This window comes from Macrotis lagotis, chromosome 2, assembly GCF_037893015.1.
Source record: "Macrotis lagotis isolate mMagLag1 chromosome 2, bilby.v1.9.chrom.fasta, whole genome shotgun sequence".
Lineage (NCBI taxonomy): Eukaryota > Metazoa > Chordata > Mammalia > Peramelemorphia > Peramelidae > Macrotis > Macrotis lagotis.
Window position 1 is genome coordinate 73,876,094 of NC_133659.1, and position 24,106 is coordinate 73,900,199.

The 24,106-nt window shown below is 37.7% G+C and overlaps 2 protein-coding genes across 9 annotated transcripts in view; one reads left to right on the plus strand and one right to left on the minus strand.

The window, feature by feature from the left end:
- The window catches only part of AXDND1 (axonemal dynein light chain domain containing 1), a 134,798-nt gene that overhangs the window by 103,959 nt on the left and 6,733 nt on the right, over positions 1–24,106 (plus strand). For 6 of the 8 annotated variants that reach the window (XR_012475611.1, XR_012475613.1, XR_012475614.1 and 3 more), the window contains 3 exons: positions 999–1,195; positions 2,571–7,815; positions 11,162–11,255. Coding sequence is in view for 1 of the 8 variants with exons in the window: in XM_074222149.1 (XP_074078250.1) it covers positions 999–1,195; positions 2,571–2,647 (274 nt within the window). In the remaining 7 variants the exon portion in view is untranslated. Of the gene's footprint in view, positions 1–998; positions 1,196–2,570; positions 7,822–11,161; positions 11,256–24,106 lie in introns of those variants that run through there. The other 2 variants (XR_012475612.1, XM_074222149.1) reach the window with 2 other exon arrangements.
- NPHS2 (NPHS2 stomatin family member, podocin) lies at positions 66–24,074 on the minus strand. Its single transcript, XM_074222150.1, has 8 exons — positions 23,697–24,074; positions 19,770–19,873; positions 18,108–18,180; positions 16,201–16,283; positions 13,238–13,441; positions 9,504–9,559; positions 6,160–6,238; positions 66–5,986 (listed from the first exon to the last, which is right to left on the minus strand). The coding sequence occupies exons 1-8, from the start codon at positions 23,995–23,997 to the stop codon at positions 5,708–5,710; spliced, it is 1,179 nt and encodes a 392-aa protein (XP_074078251.1). The 5' UTR covers positions 23,998–24,074; the 3' UTR covers positions 66–5,707.

Genomic DNA, 24,106 nt, shown 5'->3' on the forward strand with positions numbered 1-24,106 from the left:
ATTATTTGGTAGATTCTATATAATTTAGAAGAAAGGACAAAAAGGACACCCCCCTACTCAATTCAACAAATATTTATTATGCACCAATTGTATGTGTACAGAGCACTAAAGGAAGGTACAAAGTTTAGATAATGTGGAATCTCTATTCTCTGTCTCCCAGCTAGCTTACCATCTAGTAGGCATTCAATAAATACTTCTTTTTTTAGGTTTTTTGCTAGGTGATGGGGTTAAGTGGCTTGCCCAAGGCCACACAGCTAGGTAATTATTAAGTATCTGAGGCTGGATTTGAACTCAGGTACTCCTGACTCCAAGGCTGGTGCTCTATCCCCTGCACCACCTAGCCGCCCCAATAAATACTTTTTAACTCAGACAGATGTCTTTGAAAGAGGTTGTTTTTAATGAAAATTTGAAAGTAAAGATATTTGAAGAGGGAGCTATTTGATTTGGATGAGGCAGTCTCGTGAAATAAGGGAAGCTTATAAAGTCCAACTCTTTGTGGAAATAGTGCCTTTCTTTTAGGGGTTTTTAATGGAAAGTCAATGAGTGGCAGTATGGTATTGTGGATGGACAACCTCAAAGACAGGAAGACCTGAGTTCAAGTCCTGTCTCTACATATACTGGCTATGAGATGCTAGGAAAGTCATGCAAATTTTCAGGACTCTGGATAATTCTCTCAAATTATATTTGAGAGAGGGTGCTAACTTTCCTTGTTAGAGGGATTTTGAATTGATACCCAAATTCAATTGGGAATTTTCAGTGAAGCCACAGGTCCAGTTGCTATTCCTAATGAATAGGATACAGAAAGTTATCTCTCTTTGCTTTCATTCTGCAAGGACCAGAATTCTGAACAGCCTTACTGGGAGATGCTATTTGGAAACCTTGAAGCACATAAATAACCCTGATAAATTTGTTCTTTCTATTGACAAATTCTTGTACCACAGAGATTTTTAAACCCTACTATTTCCTTGTCTTCTGCCTTGGGTCCTTGCTTATGGCAGGGATACAGAAGTTCGTGTTCAACTGGCAGAAGAGAAATATGAAAAAGTAAGTGAGAGGCTGACTGAGGAAATTGAGAAAAACCAAGAGTTAGAGAAAGAGCTTGAGAAAACGAACACACTTTTACTGGCTGCTAGCGCTAAAGAACAAGAAGAGGTTGAACAGGAAGAGAAACAAGTAAAACCTGCTGCAAAAAAAGGTGATAGTCATATTCTAAGCTTAGAATAACCGTTACAACTTTTTTAGAAAAGCTAAAGACCATTCAGGACACTTTCTTGGTTTGTACTTAATTAGAATCATAGAATTTTAGACCTAAAAGGAAATATAGAACCCCTCTAGGCCAATCCTAGCAGGTGGCCCCAGAAAAGCTAAGGAAATCTTGTTTCAGCTACCTACAGCAAAGTTGGGACTAGTTTTCTATTCTGCCATATCATGTGCATTAGGAAGACAGAACAAATGGTCTGGAAATCCTGTTTAAAAGCCAGGTATGGAGGAAGATTGCCTGTTTGGTTAAGTTGACAGAATCACAACAGTCAGTGGTCAAAGGGACCTCAGCTAGTCCCAGAGCTGGATTTGTGAAATCATCAGTGGAGAGAACTCCCAGGTGAGGAAACATCTACTATTAATGTAGGCTGGCCTCTTTTGCTATTAGAGTTGAAGAAAACTTTGAGAGGTGCTCACACAGCCCTGGGTTCTCAGAGGCAAATCTGCAAGCAAGGTCCTGCTGGCTCCCAAGCCTCTCAGCCCAAGGAGTGGGCATCTAGACTTTGCCTGAAGACTCCTTGTCTTCTTTGGCCAGGCAGTCTTCTTCTTTTTTCAACTGCTAATTATAATTATTGCTTGTTTCTTCGCCATTTCCAACTCTGGACTCTGGTTCTGCTCCCTGGGGCCAAAAAGAATATGTCAGATCTTGGTTTCACCCTACAGGTCATTCAATACCAACTGGGAATAATCTAAATGAGGCCATTTCCAGATTTAGTGAAAAATAAAGTTTTTAATTTTACCAAAAAAATCTATTCCTCAATCTGAAAAGATTTCTCTACTTAGAGTAATGGAATTTGCTTTTGCTTGTCTTCAAGGATTGGTTTAAAATCCAGATTTAGGTTATTACAAATGAATCACATAAATAAATGATCCCTTCTTATGGATCTCTTCTTCTCCAGCTTGAGCCCCGACTATTGTGAGAACTGTCATAAAGGAAAAGCAGAAACTTGTACAATCAGTTTAGATAGTCAGATGAATAGAAAATCTACCAATTCAAACTGGAAGAGAATAAACTGAGAGAGGAAGGGGCAGCCGAGAGGAGCTGAAGATAGGAACAGATTTTCCAAGTGCAGCAACCCTTGTTCTGCAGCAGCTCAGCAGCCCCCCAAATATTTTTTCCTACCTGGTCTGACATTAGAGATTCATTTTTCCTAATAATTATCTCATATAAGGATTTCTCTTTGCTAATGTTTCTGGGAAGATTATGGGACTAGCTCTTTTAGAATGAATAAGTTGTTATTTTATGTACCATATAATAGAGTCTTTCTTATTATCATCACATCTGAAATATTATTTTTTCCCTCCCACAGTTACTCCCACAGTGGGGAAAGAAAAGGAACGCCATCATGGTAAACCCAGCAAAGCACAACACAAATCCAAACACTGATATGTGACTTCCACAAAAATGTTTCATTTGCTCTTATTTCCAATTATTACATTCATTGGATACAACAACCCCACCCCAGAGCTATATGGGTAAAAATAGAATTCAAGACAGAAGCTGCCATTGACAGTGCTCCTGGGGAAGCCAACTTGAATATATATTTTTTAAGTCAGAGTAATTGTTGCAATGAATTAGTGCTATATGTTGGGTGTAGAGGGAAAGCCCAAATTAAACAAGTCTTGTGTAAAAGTTGAATGATCCCTTCATTTTTCTCCTGGCTGAGGACTGTGATTTTAAATTCCTCCAAGAAGTAATAGGGGAGCCAAGACAAATGAGATCTAAAGCTGCATACAAGGGAGACTATAGTTTCCCTGAACTGTCTAGGGGCATCAATTAGTTGGTTAAACTAGAGAGAAGACGACCTGGGGACTGGCCAAAGGTATAAAGCCATGAAAACCATCTTCCAAGTATTTGATTGATTGTCTTTGAGAAGAGGGGCTAATATTTGTATTCATTTCTAACACTGAGGTCAGAAATGGGACATTCCAGAAATGTTCATTCTAAAGAAAAACCTTGAGGTGTCCCAAAGAGAAATGAGATGCTTCATAAGTGGAAATGTTCAAGCAGGGGGGTTAGATGATCATCTCCTGGAGATGGCATAGAAAGGCCTCCTCTTCAGATAAGAATTGTACCCATTACTTGGAGGGCCTTTGACTACAAAAGATCTTTGCACTAGTCAGTAATATGAATTGCATATAGAGAAAAATATTCATCATCCTTTGTTGCCCACCTGACTAAAAGTTCTGATCTAGTTGAGATTAGGGAGAACATTTATGAAAGGATCCTATGTGCCAGGCTAAAAATGAGATGGTACCCCACTTTCAAAGAGATTACATTTTAATGAATAAAGGCAGCATCCAAAGGGGAGAAGATTGCCCCCATGGAAGCAAGGCAACCAGTCCTATGGACCAGTGTGTGAACCCCAAGATATCTAGCATATCCAGTCTTTGTTTTATTTTCCCTTTATTTTGCTGTATGTTACCAATGAATTTATGAAAGTTCCACCAAAATAAAATGACAGTCATTCATTCCTCTTTCTCCCTCTCTGGCATCCCATATATTTGTTTCACTGTTACAGACTTAAAATCAGTAAGAATGGTGAGCATTACCTCAAAATCTGGGTTTATGGAATTTGATAGTGACCTGGAGTTTTTTTACACCATGTCCTGGAGAAATTCAAGTTTGGGCTTAAAAAAAAATTATCCTGCTAAATAATATACAAAGTTGGCCCACCATATGATGGTTATAAATATATCACTATATAATTCCCTTAAAAACAGTGTCATGTGTAAAACTCAAATAATATCTTTAATAAAAATTAATTTAAAAAATAGTGTCATGATTGGTAAAGTTTCTAAGCCAACCCATGATCACTGATTTCAACATCAATGTAACTGAACTGTAGTCCTGAGTTCAGGCCAAGAGACTGAAACATCCCTTAAATATGCAAAATGAGAAGTAAAGGGGGAAATTTCATATTAAGTAAAATGTTATTGCTTCTCTGCACTGCCCCTATACTCTGCAGTCCCTTCCACCTGCTACATTTAAGTTATCAATTTACTTTATTATTTTCAGTTTTGCAAGTAATTTTTTATCATATTATTGATTATTCATGAAATAGTTTGGGTTTTTTTAGATTTTTTTCAAGGCAATGGGGCTAAGTGGCTTGCCCAAGGCCACACAGCTAGGTGATTATTAAGTGTCTGAGGTCGGATTTGAACCCAGGTACTCCTGCCTCCAAGGCCGGTGCTCTATTCACTGCATCACCTAGCTGCCCCCTCATGAAATAGTTTTAAAAAGCTTTACTATCATTCAAAGTGTGTTTTTATTATACCTTGGGATCCTTTCCTCCCTTGTTAAACATCTTTGATTTTATAACAGAAGAGAACAGAAAAATTAAAGTTATATTATTTGCTCTAGAGGCAATTTTTAGGAATACATTTATCAGGGGCTAACAGTATAAAATTGAATATTTTTACTAAGATGTAAATCATATAATTTTCTTTTAAAGAAACAGTACTAAGTACTATTCTCAAAAGGTCTGATCAGTGGCTAATATTGATATTGATTGTTCTTCCTTCTTTTGACATAATTAGATCAATAATAATATATTATTTATATGTAATTTATATAATACGTTCAAGCTTACTAAGCATTTTACACATAATATCTCACTTCATTCTCGCAATAAACCTTGAGAGATAGATATTTTAATGACTTCCATTTTACAGTTGAGAAACATCAAGACAGATATTTCAGGGTCAATCAGCTAGCAAATATCTGAGGCTCTATTGGAATTACTCTGGGATTGGGGCATCCAGCTATAAGTATATTATTCTGCTATTCTTTTTTTAAGTGAAGATTAAATCTCCTGTACAATGGGCAGAGTAATAATGCTTATCTCACCTAATTGTTATAAAGACCAAAAGAGATAAATCACTTTACAAATCTTAAGTGATCTCTAAATGCAAGCTAGTGATATGTTAGTCTTAGTTACCTCAGAAATTGAGTCACTTATATAAGGTCACATAGTACATGCAAAAGTCAAATTGGAACTAAGGTCTTTCTGATTCTGGTTCTCTGTAACATCACTTTGTCTCTCTTCCTCTATATTGTGATACATTAGGCTCAATAAAGAATTCAGTCTCTATGTTCTTTAATAAGGCATAAATTTTACAGCTAATTCAAAGAAATTTGTCTCTTTTTTAATGTTATAATATTGGTTGAACTATGAAACTTGGGAAAATTGATTGGCTTTAAGATATTTCAAGATGAATATTTCTTAAGGAAGGATTAGAATTTCTTTCCCAAGGATTGCTCTAAGTGGTTCCTGTAAAATTTGTTTTTTGACAAGCTGTGAATTACAACAAGAAGATGCCATCTCACTAATGTAGGAATGACATAGGTTTTCATCCCAGAAGATGCCTTTATTTTCATTCCATTGACTAATGACTCCATCCTGTATTCTCTGGTGCTGTAGGCCCTCTTAATCCTTTTAGGGTCTTATAACATTGGAGAATCTTTTTTGGAGGAATCCTGTGTTTCTGCTGGCCTGGAAAGATTCGGTAAGGGAAGGCTTCCTTGTACTCTGTTGACAGCAGGAGGAGAAAGGTTCATGAGGTCAAGAGGCAAAGGTAAGATGACGGTGGATGGCTTCTCTGTGGTCAAGGACTGAAGGGTGTGCAGGTAGCGAAGCTGTACTGCGGCAGGACTGCCGGAGAGAATCTCAGCTGCCCTCCTTAGGGATTCTGAGGCAGCCTTCTCCCCTTCAGCGGCGATCATCTAGGATACAGAGAAGGCCCCAGTTAAGCCCACATTCCTTCATTCCCATTATCAAGCCATGAATACTTAGGGGGCACTGAAACCATCCTGGCTGTCCTCCCCCTGGTCTGACAGAAGCCGAGAGTGGACATGCAGACAGACGTGAAGGACACGAGCGCTCAGAGTTGCCTTACCCTCACTTTGGCCTGTCTCTGAGCCTCGGCTTCCACAGCCAGTGACTGTTGGAGGCCTATGGGCAGCCTCACGTCTTTACTGCAAGAGAAAAAACAACAGTTGGCCCTGAAGCAAGAGGACAAGGCCTTCTGTGAACAGTAATTAGTAATTGTGTAATTGTGATTTTTTTTTAAATGCAAAAGCTCTAGGAAGAAGGATCTATGACAGGATAATGATGGAAAATACTGGTATGGGTCCTCATCCCCATTGGCTTTTTCCAATTTTGTAAAACCAGGACAGTCTGTTATCTCTAGTTTGGCTCATTGTGAAATTCATTTTAAATGGCAGCTCTCTACCTGGAGACTTTTGCCTTAATGTTTTATGTTTTATTACAATGCTTTTATTAATCTTGAAATGCTCCCTGGAACAAAGTTAATCATGGAATCCTAGATCAAGGACTGGGAAGGGACCTCACAGGCCATCTTGTTCAACTTCATTTTTCAGATGAGGAAATCGCTTGTCCAAGGTCACACAAGATGTAGTGTCAGCGGCAGGATTTACATCCAAGTCCTGGGATTGCAGGGCCAATGTCTCACCCTTCTTTTTAATATCCAAATAGAATATGGTAAAATAATCGTAGGATTAACATTTTTGTTGTTGCCTTTTTTATAATGTTGGTTTTGTTTTGTAAATTGTTGAGGATATAATTAATATTCTATTGTTACACTATTCCAAAGGGGATTATGACAGTTCATTATCCATGATGTTGCACAGCTGACAGTGTGCTTTCCTCATACCATTTCAGAGAGGCAGGTAAATTATATTAAATTTAATCTTCCTAAATGAGAGAAATTTTGTAATCTAAACTCTAAATCTGAAATCTGAACCATTTATGATGATGAGAACAAGGTTTCATACCTTGTCAACTATTTTCTTCACAAACTCATGAAGCAGACAGCAAATTGCTCATTGTCTCAGAGTAAATGATGAACTTTATAAGATAGAAGGAAATAATTTCCGTGAATATAGAAAATCATAGAAAGATTGAGATGAACTCATGCAAAGAAAAATAAGTAGGCCCCCTTCCCCTACTATCTACATGCACAATGACTAAAATAATATAAATGCAAAGAACAAAAACTGTACAGTAATGGAAAACATATTTTGCAAAATTACAAGGAACAAACTTGTCCAAAGAAATATGAGAAGATACCTCCCTCCTCTAGCGTGGATCATTACATGTACTGTTAATTTTTTATGGTATTGATTGATTTTTGTTACTTTTTTTGCTCTTATGCTTTTTATTTTTCTTTTTAAAAATTCTTTTAAGGGATAGAATTCTGGAAGGGAATTGTAAAGAGATAAAGGGAGAAAACTAGGTGATAATGAAAATAAAAGGTATAAATAAAAATTTATTTTAAACTAAGTCTCCTGAACTAACCCCATCATTCTTTCCACTAAGCCACAATATCTTTGATGGTGAGACATGTACACAAATTAATCTGAGAAAATTATTCCTTCACCTAAAGCACAATCCTAATGTTTCCCTATGGTGCAGATTGGCCTAGACTTGCCCAAGATTTTTCCAACAGAGAGCTTTTCCTACTAGGGACCAGCAATGGATTGTCATCCCAAACCAACCCAGAGAGATTCATCACCAGTAGCCTGGTCACCAGGTAAGGCATGTGTGTGAATATAGGTCTTTGTGTAATACATACATATATATATATATATATATATATATATGAAATTTATTATGTTATAGTATATAATATAATGTATATATAAAATATACATTATTATATATATTTATATATATATGTACACATAGAAAAAAACCTGTGTGTATATGCAAAAATTAAGCCTTGGAGTGGTTGTGAGATCATTGGAGAGAAAAGGTACATTAATGAAAACCCAGACCAATATCCATCTCCCAGAGACAAGAACAGAAACAGACCCCAAGATCAAGGAGCTTCCACTCTACTGGGGGAACATGGTGTCAATGGGTAGGTTTCCAGAAGGCTGAGTCACTTTTCTTACAGGGAATGAGGATGGGGATCAAGTAGAGCAAAGAAAAAGGTAACTGAGCCTCATTAAGGCAGCTTAATAGCAAATGGAGTCAATCCCAAGCATTGGTTTATACAAGAAAAGAAACACAGGAATGGTGGCAGTTCATGACAATGTTGTGTTTTTTAATTGATGTATGTGTATTTCACTTTAAAGTTTACAAGACTTTATTTATATTGGATGACTTACAATGAAAACATGCATCAGTCCTCATTTGAGGCTCACTACAGTCCTCTACAGATGAAGAAATCTGTGTAGAGGGTTCAGTGACAGTTCTGTCACCTAGGCCTAAATGTCAGAGACAGGATTTAAACCCAGATCTTCTGAACCCTACCCAATGCCATGCTGTTTCTCTTTGGCACTGGTGTGCAGAATGAACTGCACAGAAGAGGGTGGAGGTGGATGGGCCAGTTAGGAACAGAAAGCTGTTACTCCAGTCTGAATGACTGGAGATGACAATTTAGAGTGAGGCAGTATGAGTGGGAAGGAAGGGGAAAAAGAGATTAAGGGGCTTGAATTGAAGAGATTTAGCTCCTGAGCAGGCTAAAGAACATGAGTCAAAGGCAATTGCTCATTTCCAACCAAGGTGATTTCCAAGTTTGTAGCCAGGGTGACTGATGTCATCCACAGAAAGAGGTTTGGAGGAGAGGAAATCTTAGAAGTTGATTTTTGTTTGAGGTGCTCAGAAGACATTCAGAGGGAGACATCTAAGAACTGTAAATGCAGAATAGCAGTCAAGGCTGGAGGTAATGCTGAGAGTCATCTGTGAAGAGATAAGTGAAGCTGTAGGAATGTGACTGCCAAGGAAAGAGTAAGGGAGAAAGAAGGTGTCAAGACAGAGACTTGGTGAACTACTGTAATTAGGAAATGGGACAACAAAGAGGAAACAAAACCAGTCAGGGAAAATGAGGGCAATTGAAGAGGTAGGCTACCTGGAGGAGGACGGCATCATGGAAGCCAAGATATAGAGTAGGAAGAGAGGTAATTGGCCTAGTAGATAAACCAGGAAGCCCTGGGTTCAGATTTCACTTCTACCATATACTTACTTTGTGATCCTAAGAAAGTCACTTAATCTCTCATTGGTAGCATGAGTTGAGTAGCTGCTGATCCGGATTGTTGGGATACTCTTTTCCTAGAGAACCTTATACCAATAAAGAATAGAGGTGGAATGTGGCAAATAGTGTCAAGCATTATAGAAAAGTTAAAGAGAACGACTGAGGAGAGGTCTTCAGATTTGACAACAGAGAACACTATTGATGTTAATGTTCTTTATCCTGTTGATTCAATTCCTACCTACATTTCTGTTCTCTCCACTTTGATTCCCCAGCGACAGGTGATTGCATCCAAAGCCACCTGTAGAGAGCAGAGTTTAAGGTCAACAAAAATTTCCTTCCTAGAGGTATCATAGAGGACCAGAATTTCAAACATGAAAGGGATCCTTTGAGGTCACTAATCCCTTTATGTACTAAATATCCTTTTGGAAATTCCTAGAAAAGTGTCTTAAAAGAAAATTGGAAGTTGGGTATGTAGAAAGATAGGAAAGTAGAAAGCTTGCTTATTCATTCAATATCATAATTTGCTTGATTGTATTTCCAAAGGAATCAGCTTTTTCCCTCCTCAAAGAGTCACTAGAAAGAAGGCTTCAGTTTTTATCAGTCATTTTCACTTCTTTCCCACTTAGTTATTCCTATAATTGACAATATGGATGAGGATGGTGGTTGGTGGTCTTATAAAAATGATTGAGAGCTGGACTGGTCCTGAGTGCTTTGAAGAACAAAGAAGATTTTCCTGTATGTGGGCCTGGGCCATTGCCTTTTTTTCTAAACACCTTTTCATATCCACATTCCAGATTTTATCAACTAAGTTTTGTTTATTTTTTAGGTTTTTGCAAGGCAAATGGGGTTAAGTGGCTTGCCCAAGGCCACACAGCTAGGTAATTATTAAATGTCTGAGACTGGATTTGAACCCAGGTACTCCTGACTCCAGGGCAGGTGCTTTATCCAGTATGCCACCTAGCCACCCCTCAACTAAGTTTTTAAAAAGCAAACTCCTTTGGAATTTGATCATATCATTTGATCATGTCATAATGTCTCACAATTTTGTATTCATTTATTATGTATATATATATATATATATATATATATATATATATATATATATACAGTAGTAACTATATCTTTCTAGATCAGTTTTTAAAATCTAATAATGGGGTTGGACTAGATATCTAAAGGCTCTTCTAGCTTTAAAAATTCTGATGCTTTAGAGTAGTTAAATCATAGACTTGATGCTGGAAGGGACCTCAGAGGGTTCTTAATCCAACCCCTTTGTTACATGAAGACATTAAGGTATAGAGGGGTTATGTGATTTAGGATCATCATAGTCTCAGAAATTTAGAGTTGGAAGGGATGCTTCCAATGCCTTCCTTTAAGAAATAAGGAAACAGAGATCCAGAAAGTTTAAATTACTTGGCTAAAGTCACATGGACAGTAAATAGCAGATTAGAGATTTAATTTCAGGTTCCCTGACTCAACATCTACTACTTTTGAAAACAAAACATAGTAGAGACAAAGATAAATTTGTTCCTTTTTTATCTATTTGATGTCATGTCATTTTCATTTGAAAAAGAATTTATATAGTATCTATTGTGCTAAGAACTCTTCTAAGCACTTTTGCAAGTGTATCATTTGAATACTAAGTTTTCTGTAAACTTTAACTTTTTGTTTCTGCTGCTTTTTTAAGAGGCACTTCTGCTTATAAACTTCTTCCATTTATTCTATTAATAAATTACAAAGGAATTGAAATTTCCAAAGGGAGGCACACACATGTACTATCTATGACAAATCATAGGCACTGAAGAAAACTGCAAGCCCTCCTTCCTTTTGGTTATAGTTTTCTTGGATCTTCTGATTTTTATTTATGATGAGAATATCAATATTAATGTGATTTAATTTCCAGTGACAGATCAAGTCATAGTTCATTGAGCCAGATCCTGACATTCTACATACCTACAGTTCAGTTCATGTCAACTGGATGATCTGAAAACTAAGAGGTAATTAATAAATATACTTGGCATCATTTTTTTTAGGTTTTTTTTTTTTGCAAGGCAAATGGGGTTAAGTGGCTTGCCCAAGGCCACACAGCTAGGTAATTATTAAGTGTCTGAGAGCAGATTTGAACCCAGGTACTCCTGACTCCAGGGCCGGTGCTTTATCCACTATGCCACCTAGCCGCCCCATTGTGCCACCTAGCCGCCCCTACTTGGCATCATTTTACAACATGCCACCATTATGACTGGGGAAAGAGAAACAGTTACATGGAACTGCAGACCATCCTGTATTTTTCTTTGTTTCTTAGGTTGTTGTGACCAAATCTTTCCATCCTTAGCTTAACTGGTCCTTGAGCAGCAGATTCAGTTTTTCACCAAGACTATATTCTAAGTCTTTCCATCATGGTAGAATCTTCAGAGGAGATCTATAGATTTTTCTCTATAATTTGGTAGTTACTCATTTAAAAAATGGGATTAAACTTAAAAGTGTTTGGTGTACATTTTTTTAGTTTAGGTTAAACATTTACGTGCCTACTCCTCACTAAAAGTTCCTAAATCTCTTCAAATCTAAATGTCTTGACCAATAAAAATGTAGACCTAAAAGTCTTCATTATTAATAATAGCCTCCATGTAATTGTTCTAAGTTAATGTTGGCTGAATTCCCTTTAGAATATAAAGCTATGTTGGCTTTCAGATGGTCAGTCCAAGATAAGCAGGACTCAGGACAGGAACAGTGGATCTTAAGAAGCCCTTAAATTCTTTGACCATTCTTGTCCCCCTCCTTAATCACTGTTAGAGACTTGAAGGGCAGATAGGTGAAGGGTGGAGTGGGATCAGAATTGGACTTTTACAGTCCAATTAGTCTGTGGATAGTTCTCCTCCTCAGCTGCTTCTCCCTGCAGCCTCTCCATCATGGATCAAGGTCTTCTACTCTTTCCACTCACAAATAAACAAGAGACTAATAGGGTTCTTGCCAGAGATTCCTATTCTCTCAGAAATACAAAAGACAAGATCAGACTCCCTTAGATCAGTGACTGTGTGCTAACCCAAAGGGAAACCCACTCACAGTGTAGCTATGGCTACACCACAGGAGTAGAGATTTTCAGGGCAACAACCATAGTTTAGATCATAATAGGCAGCACCCTAAGGCACAGTATGTACAAAGGTACAACAAGAACCAATTTTTTGTAAAATGCCCATAGTTTTAGTTTAGAAAATTTCTACTTTTGATAACAAAGGTTCAAAATCTCCAGTGGACAGTAGTAACACACGAGAGACAATTTTCCAATGCAGTAGAACACAGCTTTTTAAATCTTACCTTATCTCACCTTTAGTATCAAGCCCTGTGCCAGCGTCCTTGCATTTTAAACATACACAGTAACTTCAAGGTCAATCAGATACTTAGCCCCAGAAGATTCCTGGTGCCAGTGCAGGTAATGGATGTCAGACTGCTTTCAGGCAGGGGTTGATCTAGTTTAGGAATTATTTACAGTCATCCATATCTGTGTAAAGGGGCAGACAGCTATAAGGGCCTCAGTACCAGCTAGTTCAAAGCTAAGGATTGTGATTCAATGACTCAAAATTCAATTTGGTGAGAAAGTTCACCAAATGTAATACAGATGGTCCCAATGGCTAAATACAGTAAAATACCCTACTGTATTTTATACATTACTATTTTATATTTCAGTCTTCTTAATTTTTTTTTGGTCTGAACCTGCAATTTTACTGATATGGGGAACTCTGAGCATGAAAATTCTTCTTTTCTGATGCAACTAGTCTGTAACAATATTCAACCTTAGTGGCTTTTGGAGGACTGAAAGGTCAAGTCATGTGCCAGGGTCACAAGGTGAATGACAGGGGCAAGAATAGAATCCAGGTCTTCCCAATTCCAGGGGCAGCTCTCTAACCTCTACTTCATATTGCCTCTTGATTTCATCAAAAGGGAAAACTAAATCAGTTTTCCTCCCCAGCAGCTTAATAAATACCTTGGTGTCTTGGGCAATGCTTTTCCTCTCTAGGAGTATCTCAGTGAAGGAGCGATGGGCCAGGAGGCGCTTTATGGTGATTTGTACCAGCAACTGGACAGCTTTGGACACTTGGGCAATGTTGTTTAGGAGCAGAGAAGCATTTTCCATCCTGTAGTAGCAGACAGCATCTATCTCCATTATAAGCATATCTTTTGTCACCACCTAAGCAGAAATCCATTTCAGTGACCAACTTTATTTATTGATCCCCAAGAGAAAAGCAAAGAGTACTGAGGGGCGAAAGGAATTTTCCCAAGTAGAGTGAGACAACAGTGTGTTTATGAATAATGCTATATGCACAAAAGACTGCTAAAAAATGTGAGTGTATTAAGATTTGGTAAATGGAATCCCCTAATTGAGAAGGGCAGACAGACAGCCCATCTGGAAGCCTTACACATCATCGGAGTGTGAGCCACTTAAGGGATGAATGTCTTGCTGGTTTGAGCTCCTCTCCTCAGCATTCTAAAATAAATGATAATAAATGCCTTCTCCATCTCTCAAGCAGCAGAACATTTTATGAGAGATATTGGTGCAGGCACTTGTGAGAGAGATTGGTGCAGGCACCCTCTGGAATGCTATCATTCAAATAAAATTTGGAGGTCAACCAATACTTCAAGCTCCCCTATTGTCTACCTGTTGAGGAGTATCTTCTCCAGATCCTACACTCAATCTTGCTGCCTGAATCCCTCTCCTGCCATGCATGCCTTTGCTAACTCCTTCATAATTATTTACAGATGCATGTATGTGTATAATATACATACTCATATATATATATACATATACATACATATATATACATACATATATATATATATATATATATATATATATATATATATATAGTTTTCTCTGTGTGTCTATGTATGTGTGGATAGATAGTGATAATTGTTCTTGGTGAGTCATTTTTTTTAGTTATGTCTCACTTTTTTTGATCCCATTGGGGTTTTCTTGGCAAAGATACTGGAGTGGTTTGTCATTTCCAACTCCAGCTCATTTTACAGATGAGGAAACTGAGGCAAACAGGATTTAAGTGGCTTGCTCAAGTCATATAACAATTGTCAGAGAATGGATTCAAACTAGTCTTCCTGACTCCATGTACATCTATCTATATCTCTAGTTTACAAAGTACTTTTCTGATAATGATTCTGTGAGGAAGGCAGTATATTTCATTTTACAAATGAAGAAGCAGAGACTTAGAGATATCAAGTCACCTATCCACAATTACTAGCAAGCATAACAGTTCAAACTTGAACTCAGATCTTCTGACCTCAAAACCAGTGGTACATGGTGGAGCTAGGTGGTGCAGTTAGAACACTGGCCCTGGAGTCAGGAGAACCTGAGTTCAAATCTAGTCACATACACTTAATACTTACCTAGCTGTGTAGCCTTGGGAAGTCACTTAATCCTATTATCTTACAAAAACAAGAAAACCAAAAATCCCAGTGGCACTTCATTACATCACAGAGTCTTTGAATTTAACCTAGAATTCAGCTCTTCACTACTCCTTCCATCCCTATACCCCTCACCATTATTCAGATTGGCTCTATTCCTCCTTAGGTCCCACAACATGCCAGCCTATTTCCTGGCTCAGGAAATAATGTTCTTTGGAACACACTGTTCTTTAATTTTTTTTAGGTTTTTTTTTTTTTTGCAAGGCAAATGGGGTTAAGTGGGCTTGCCCAAGGTCACACAGCTAGGTAATTATTAAGTGTCTGAGACCAGATTTGAACTCAGGTACTCCTGACTCCAGGCCAGTGCTCTATCTAATGTGCCACCTAGCTGCCCCACACTGCTCTTTATAAACAAAATGCCTTATCTTGAATACTCTTGTTCTCTCCTTGCTTTAAAAGAAACCTAGATTTCTCCTAGGAGTGCAAAACCTTCATAATCCTCTCCAAAACTGGTTATTTACCCATTTATAAAGGTTGTTGGGTGTCATGGTGCCTGGATTCAGAAAGACTCATCTCCCTAAGTTCAATGCTGGCTTCAAGCACTTACTAGCCATGTGACCTTGGGCAAGTCACTTAACCATTTTGTCTGTAAAATGAGCTGGAGAAAGAAATGGCAAATCATTCCAGTGTCTTTGCCAAATAAATTCCAAGCAGGACATGACAACTACAACAAACCTCATGAAGTTAAGAACTGTCATTTCAAATAAATTTTTTGTCTTCCAAAGTGTCAAATGCATTTCTCTGTTTATTGAATAAATGTGTGAATGATGTAACTACCCCATAAAGTTTATTTTATAAATCCCAGTTTTCTTAAAGTGAAACTCCCTGCATCAAGACAAGGTGAGGCAGAAACCAAAAGAGAATCATAAATTCAGGGCTAGAAGATAAATGAGAACATGCTTATGAACCAAACTCCTTCCAAGTTGCTTTCTCCAGGAAATTTCTGGGATCATAAGGTGATACAGTGGATAGAATTCTGGACTAGGAGACAGGAGGACCTGTCAGTTTTACCTCAGATACTGTGTCTGGACCATTCACTTCACCTGGCCTTGCCTTAGTTTCCTCAACTATAAAATGAAGTTAATAAAAGTATCTGACATCCAGGGTTGCTTTGAGGACAAAAGCAATGTGCAAACCTTAGAGTTCCATTTCAACTGCCTTATTTTTCAGATGAGGAATATGAGACCTAGAGAAGCATAGTAATTGTCTGGAAAGCACTTTGCCAAGTTTAAAGCATTCTTTAAACATGCGTTGTTGCCATCAATCATGATCACAGAAGCCCTAAGGGCCAGAGACAGGATCTACAATCAGATTATCTGACTTCAATCCATATCCCTCCTACTACACCATTCTTAGGTCAGATGAACAATCAAAAAAATGCTTTTTTCTCAAAGTCAAAGTTTTCAGAAAGATTTTAAATATCAAGTGATGATGAAAACAGGCAGAAAATGTAAAATTGGTCCCTTTCCTTACCTCATGGAAAGGAATCTCAAGGGTTTGGAGGCGAAGATCCACCTTGTGGTAGGAATCCAGGCAGGGCAGAAAGAAGCAAAGGCCTGAGACAAGAACCAATCCTTCAGTCAATCAGTCAGCATGCATTTAATAAGCCCCTATGATGTGCTAAGTGATGGGCAATGATGTTTATCTTTTGTTCTTGAAGAAGACCACAACATCAGGGAGGTGATGTCATGACAAGCACATGAATTGGATTTGAGTGAGGGGGGCTGTACTAAGTCACCAGCCTCACTTTCTCCTCCAGAGCCATCTAGGTCCAGTGGCCAGATAATGAATCAGGACAACTGGAGTTGGCCCTGGATGCAAGGCAATCAGGGTTAAGTGACTTGTCCAAAGTCACACAGCTAATAAAAGTCAAGTGTCTGAGGCTGGATTTGACTGACTCCACGTCCAGTGCTCTAATACAGTGCAGAAGCAGAGACCTTGGTACCAATCCCATTTCAGCATTATCTGCCTGACTTTGGACATGTATGTTATCCCCTTGACCCTCAAATTTTATTTTGTAAGATGAGGTGCAATGCTAGCTGCTGGAAATACAAAGACAAAATGAATCATTCTGTTCTCTGGAGGAGTTTACATTCTATTGGAGAGGGGGAATCAGGAAGAAGGGATGGGTGGCAGGGGACCACACATGCTGAGGTTTCATCCTGGACAGCCTCTTTTATCTCTTACTTTTCCATTCAAGATGAAAGTTGGTTGAATGCAGATCTTAGTGTCCTGTTGCTGTTCTATATAGACTGTTGGATCTTGGGTCAAAACTCCCAGATAGCAAACTTTCTCTGGTATTTGTGATAAGGGATTTGGTCCTCCCCTGGGTCAGAGGATGGTAATTTAAGGCTTCTCTGTCATGGATGTGATTATTAGACCCCATAGCAACAGCCATGATGTTGATCTACAGTGCATGATCTACTCTGCTCAAATGTCATTTATAACTTGGTATTTCCTCAGGGTTTCCCCTTTGAACAGATACTTCTTGGAGCCATGGACTGTTTTTGTCATTCTCTGCAAACCCAACACCTAGAACAGTATGTAGCAAGTAGTAAATTCTTAATAGTTGCTTATAGAATGACTACTCAATTAGTATTTCTTAATTGAGTGGTAGATTAATTAATTGAGATTTATAAGGTGTTTGCTAGAGCTTTAATGTTATCTGAGACTATCCAGAGCTCTGTTATTCAAAGGAGTCTGCTAACCCTCGAGTTACACCAGGAAAGCTCTTTAAAAACAGTGAATTTTATCCTAGAATCCAAATATGTTATAGCTTAATTATGCCAAAGTTCAGATAAGACACTTCTTAATTTTCGAATGCTTCCTGGCCTAAATGACATTCTCAAGATTGTATAGATTTAGTGCTGAAAACAAGCTTAAAGATCATCTAAGTGCCATCCATTTATAGGTGAGGAAATTAAACTCCAGAGAGGGTGACTTATCCAAGATACATACAAAATAAATGGCAGAAGAGATTTAAACCCATGTTTTGTTTCTAAACCAGTGCTCTTTTCACTATGCTCCACTGGCCTCGTCTATATCTTCTCAGCTTAAAAAGCCCAACACCAGATGAACTGTTGATTAATTTATGGAATTATGAAATGAGACAGAAATTCCTGGTTCTTTGGGTACTCACCAGTAAAGATCATGATGGCAATGGGAAGAGGATCTGCAATCACACTTTAATAAGCCACCGAAGGTATAGGGACAAACAACATAGAAAGTAAATGGAGTGGGAAATACAGAGGCAAAGTGTTTTATGTAGGATATCTTATTGGAGTCTTCAAGCAATTCTGGGAGGGAGGTATTATTATTATTAACCTAGTTTACATAAGAGAAAAAGAAAGAAGCTACAGAACCAAAAGCACATTCCTTACCAGGGCCTCTGGCTCTTCCTGGAAGAAGATGTCCCAGACGGAATATAATGACTCTCTCATATTCCCTCACTACCTAAAGGCAAAAAAAATGAAGATGTTCAGATCATCTTAGAAAGAAGAATGATTTTTTTTTTGAAAAGGTTTCATCATTTGCATGGGGAGCCTTGGTGACCTAAAATCTCTTGTGATTCAAACCAAAGAAAAAGTCATCCCATCCATACCGATGCTTAAAATAGAGAAACAATGTTCAATGGAGGAAATTTTTGTTTTCACGTTCATATAGTGTTTGAGGTTTGCAAAATTCATTTCTTACAGGCTTATTTTTAAGCCCATTATGCAGTGAATGAAACTTGAGGGTCAGATAAGTGACTTATACAAGGTCATGCCACTAATAAATGTCTGAAGTAGGAATGGAACCTGGGTTTCTGGCACCAGTATTTGAGTTCATATCATAGCTAAGAGCCTTCAGAAATCAATGGAAAACTGATTGAGTTCTAATATGATTATGTTCATGGATAAAATTCCAATTTAGAAGTCTTAATTATTCAAAAATATAGTTCACAGATTTGGTTAGTCCTGTGAAAATCATGACTAAGTCATTAAATATTTTGGTATGTAATAGGTAGACTGTCACTTCTGAATTGTGAGGTTTTTTCTAAAAAGCAATTAGCTTTCTAGGTTGCCTCAAAAAAGAAATTTAATTATATGAATTTTAATTCATATTTCTTGCTGAGGACAGAGAGCAGAGTGCTTAAAAACCTGGAAGTTCTGAAATTATTTCTAATTGGTTGAATTTTCATTTGAATGGGAGGAACACAAAAGAGGGAATCAGCTGTACAGAAATGTTTTAGGAGAGGCAGATGTTATCGTTGATGTCAGTACCACTGTGAGGAGTGAGAACAAGATCTACTTTGTAGCTCTAGATATCATACATGTTGTAAATAAATTGAGTTTAATTGACATCTTTGATGGAGGAAATGATAGTGATCAGAATCGTAACTAGCAGTTTTGGTATCTAAAGTAAGCATTACAATCAGTGCTTGAAGCAAATTAGTTGTGGTATGGGAGAAGAGCTGAAGAGACACAAATGGCAGAAGCCAGGGCAGGATTTGGCCAGGGAAGATCCACAGGGAGGAGGAATCTTTCCTTCTTTCAACTAATAAGTTCCTAGGGAGTAGAAATTATTTCACTTTTCCCCAGACCCTAGCAAAGATTTTGATCCATAGTGGCAGCTTAACAAATACTTACATTTTAATTGATTGACTGATGGTTAACTGGGGACTAAGTTCATTTGCTTCTATTCTGTTCAAGTACAATCTTCCCCTGATAGCATAGTTTAATTGAGAACAATACAAATCTACCTCTACTAATTATAAGTTGGGAAAATGTAGTGTAGGGTTCTTAAATGGGCATATTTCAACAAAGTACATTAGATAGAACCATAGAATCTGGGTTCAGATCTTGCCATCCCTTCTTAATATCAGTATGACCTTAGGTAAACATTTTCACTCCTCTGGTCCTGAGCTGTGTCTTCTAAAATGAGGGAGCTGAATTAGTGCACTTTTTTCATTTTGTCCCCTTTCTGGTACTGTGATTGAAGGTGGTGACTAATTTTTGAGGGACATCAAGAAATAACTAGTTAAGGTTCTTCTGCAGGCTCACCTTTATGCAGAACCAGATAGAGAGGGGGAAAGTTGCAATGATGAGCAGCAGGGATAAGATGATGAGAAGCCATTCACAGATTCCTAGATGAGATGATTTTATACCTTTTGGGAAAGAAAAAGAAAATTGAAATAGTTACACTACTATCTGGCTGACCTTCCAGGGAGTAGTCTGACCTTCCAGGAGAAAACACCAGAAAGGGAGAGAACTGAACTAGAGAGGCATATAGAAGTGAAGGGGGTCAAATCACTGAAGAGTCAATTGATGCTATATGAAGATCACTTTTTTTGATGTAAGTTGAGGTATTCCTCAAATCCCACCAGTGCCTGAAATTCCTATCATTAATTCAACTCAAAAAAAAATTATTCAGTATCTACTGTGAACAAAGTACTGGGCAAACAAAGTACTGGAGAGACAGAACATGAGTTTTAGCATGGATCTGTCTCTTAGGATATATTCTAAAAGGGGAGGGATGGAGAGACATATAACCAAATAATTATGGGAGTTGATCTCTACGATGCATTCCATTAGTGGAAAGCAGTGTGGTATAAAGAAAAGAATTCGAAGCTCAGGCTTAGAAATTTGGGGTTTATAAAATAAGGTGATTTGACTAGATGATCTTTAAGGGACTTTCCACTGAAACATACCATGGAATGATGGAAAAAATACAGGTTAAATAAAGAAACTTTGATTCTAATTTCAGCTTTATTCATTCAAGGCCCATAACTTCTGTAACAGTTATTTGACTCCTATGAACCTTGATGTCCTCATTTATATATTGGGGATAATAAAATATTGGAGTATTGCATAGAAAACATTCTGTAAAATGGCAAAGTGAATAAAAATTTAAATTACATAAATGCATACGTAGATAAATTAATGCAATTTAGATATAAATTCAACTCCAGAGAAGTTGAACTTAGCTTCCCATAGTGTTATTTTGGCTTTAAAATGTATATGAACATTAGGCTTTTCAGAGAGGCTGTATACATAGAGGATTTGTGTTCAAATCTTGCTTTTATTACTTCCTACCTTTATGTCTCTAAGCAAGTCCCCTGACTTGTTGAAAGCTGGATTAGATAGCTTCTAAAGTCACTTCTAGATCTAGTTCTAGGGACTTATGGTACAAAAGAGAATGACATAAAGACAAAGAAGAGTTCCATGTAAACATACAATGAGAAATAGGAGAAGGGATCATGTTTTCATAGCTGTGGTGGAAAGGCAAGAGGGAGTTCACAGAGCAGGGGACACCTTTTGGTGATTGGAGATAGCTCATAGTAGTAAAAGGTAGGCTAGTAGAGAAGGGGCAGCTTGAGTATAAGGCCAAAACGTTGAGAGAAGGCAGGACAAAACATGGAGGATGGAGAGTTTTTCAGTTTGGTTAGAACATGGAGGATTTAAAAGAAACTAGTATGACATTAAGCGGAAAAGTTACAAGTGGTTGGATCTCAGGCTGAATACAAACTTTATCAAGCTCACCATTTTTTCTCAGACTGGATTTATTGACTCTCATATCAAAGGGAACATTCAACCTGAGATGTTTTATGAGTTTTGCTTCCCCTTCCCTTATATTTACTTTAGGGAAATGCAGTGTTCCTCCAAAATCTTAGTGCCATTAAAACTTAAGACTTTTGAGGCACCTTCTTCTTACCCCATAGTGATTACTTCACAAGAAACAGCAAATTATCAGCAAGAGGAAACTAAACTAAATCTGGAGAAGATGTGATTTATTTGGAAAAAGCATTTGAATGTGACCATTATTTTCCAAACTCTGAGTCAGTTTTGTCTCAGTGTACCAATGTCTAGAAAAATCAGTTCTTAAATGTTTTGGTCTCGGGACCAAGTTTCACTCTTAAAAATTGAGAACCCCAAAGAACTTTATATATCTATCTATATTTACCTTATTAGAAATGAAAACATCTTAGTATTATTATGAACACAATAATGACCTCTAAGACTCTGCAAAAGTCTCAGAACCATACTTTTTTTTTTCCTTTCCCAAGGCAATGGGGTTAAGTGGCATACCTAAGGCCACACAGCTAGGTAATTATTTAGTGTCTGAGGGCAGATTTGAACTCAGGTACTCCTGACTCCAGGGTCAGTGCTCTATCCACTGTGCCACTTAGCCACTCCCAGGACCATACTTTAAGAACTGTCAATCTAGAAGTCAGATTTATTGAATCTACTTTGAGGTCTTATCCTGGCAAGAAGAATAAGGTTTTATCAAGGATCTTAGAAGTTATGAAGCCGTGTCAGCAGAGGACAGGTTCAGACAGGTCTTAACAAGATGCTTTATGTAGAGGCTCAGGAATTAACTATTGTCCAAGGACTGGTTGATTTATCACCAGATCTCTCCCTCACCTTTCTCTCTTCTCCCCCTCAACCCCATGAGTATCCTATTTAATGAAAACATGAATCCTTTTAATTTTTGAATGTAATCACTGATTTTAAGAACTCAAAGATCCTTAAAGATCATCTAAACTAGAGCTCCTTGACCTTTGCTGTAATGAGGGTTCATTTTTAATTTTGGGAGCTCCAAGATCCCAGAGAGGTAGCATAGTGGATAGAGATCTAGTCTCAAGCAGTCCTAGGTTCAAGTATAGCTTCTGATATACATTGACCACACACTCCAAACAACAAAGATTCTGAGTTTGGACCAAGGGTTTCATTATAATAGAATGAGAAAACTCTTTCTACAATGGAGACTGATCAATGTAAATCAGTAGCTAATCAGGAACTGATGGTTTTAGAGACTACAAAGGTTTAATAACTTGACCAGGGTCATATAGCTACTATGTGTCAGAGGCAGGATTTGAATTCAGGTCTTCTTTACTCCAAACTAATTCTCCAGGCACTATTGCAGTCTGTCTCTCATATTACTAAATAACTATGTTTCCCTTATTATGTTTTTTTAATTATGTAATCTATTTTTTAAATGCCTTCTGAGTTAGTTTTTTTTTTTTTTTAGGTTTTTGCAAGGCAAATGGAGTTAAGTGGCTTGCCCAAGGCCACACAGCTAGGTGATTATTAAGTGTCTGAGACTGGATTTGAACCCAGGTACTCCTGACTCCAAAGCTGGTACTTTATCCACTGCGCCACCTAGCTGCCCCCCAACTATACCACCTAGCCACCCTGAGTTAGTTTTTTAAAAGTAATTAAAATTGATCTTTAAAAATAACTGACATTTATATTGTTTGCAAAAATACGTTAACACATCATCTTCCTTTTAGTATATAATATTTTATTTTTCCCCAATTACATGTTAAAAAATTTACATTATTATCTCTTTGAATCATCACAACAATCTTTCAGGTGACTGCTATTATTAGATCTATTTTTGCCTATATAGGGTCACAATATAATTATCAAAGACAGTATTCGAAATCAGGTCTCTCTTGACTCCTTAGGACAACACACATTCTGAAATACCACAATGCCAGAAAAAGTCCTGCTGTTGGGAATTACTTCCTTCCTTTTTCCCTGTTTTTGAAAGTGACTAACTAGAACCTCTGTGCCTTAGAGACTTGGACATATTCTCTATTATATTAATATATTTATAATTACTATATTTTCTTACCATTTAGACTACTCTTCAACCTTTCCTATACCTATTTCCCATATTCCTTGCTCTCCCCCCACCCCAATTCCCAGCTGTGGTTGGATTTTTTAAAAAAATTCCTTTAATTTATATTTACACATTTTTGTTCTCTTTCCAATTAGATTGCAAGAACCTCATGGGAGGCAGAAAATTGTCTCAATTACTTTTTTAATCTCTTTGGCAATGGAGAAGAATGATATGTGCACAGTGGCTTGCTTTATTAATGCTAATGACTACCTGCTATGCTTTTATGGAAATAGGATATGGAAAAATGGAGAAACATAGCTCTCCCTTTTCTTCCTCTACTTCCCATCGTTTTCAGACATTACCTTCTTCTTGTTGCTCACTTTCCAAAAGTGCCATCACTTCAGTTTCATCTTCCAAGGAGCCCATGACATCATCTACATCCACTATGGTGGAAGTCTGAATTCTGTTATCTGCTTCTACAGTGGGTCCACCATCCTTGACCTCCCTGCTTTTCCTCCTCTTAAAATCCTGTTTCTCGGGTCCGGCATCTTGGTTGCTGCTGACTCTATCCCTTTTCTCTGACTTTCCTCTTTTGTTCTTAGAGGGAGAATTTCTGTTTCGCTTATGGGATTCCCCGGAAGAGCTCCGAGATCTCTTCTCCATTCTTAGGACAGGCTTGGCAATCAGAACTAGACAATGAAGTGGAAGGTCCAGAAGTGCTCCAGGGTGTAAAAATATATCCTCCCTTGCATAGCCACATCAGGTGACCAGG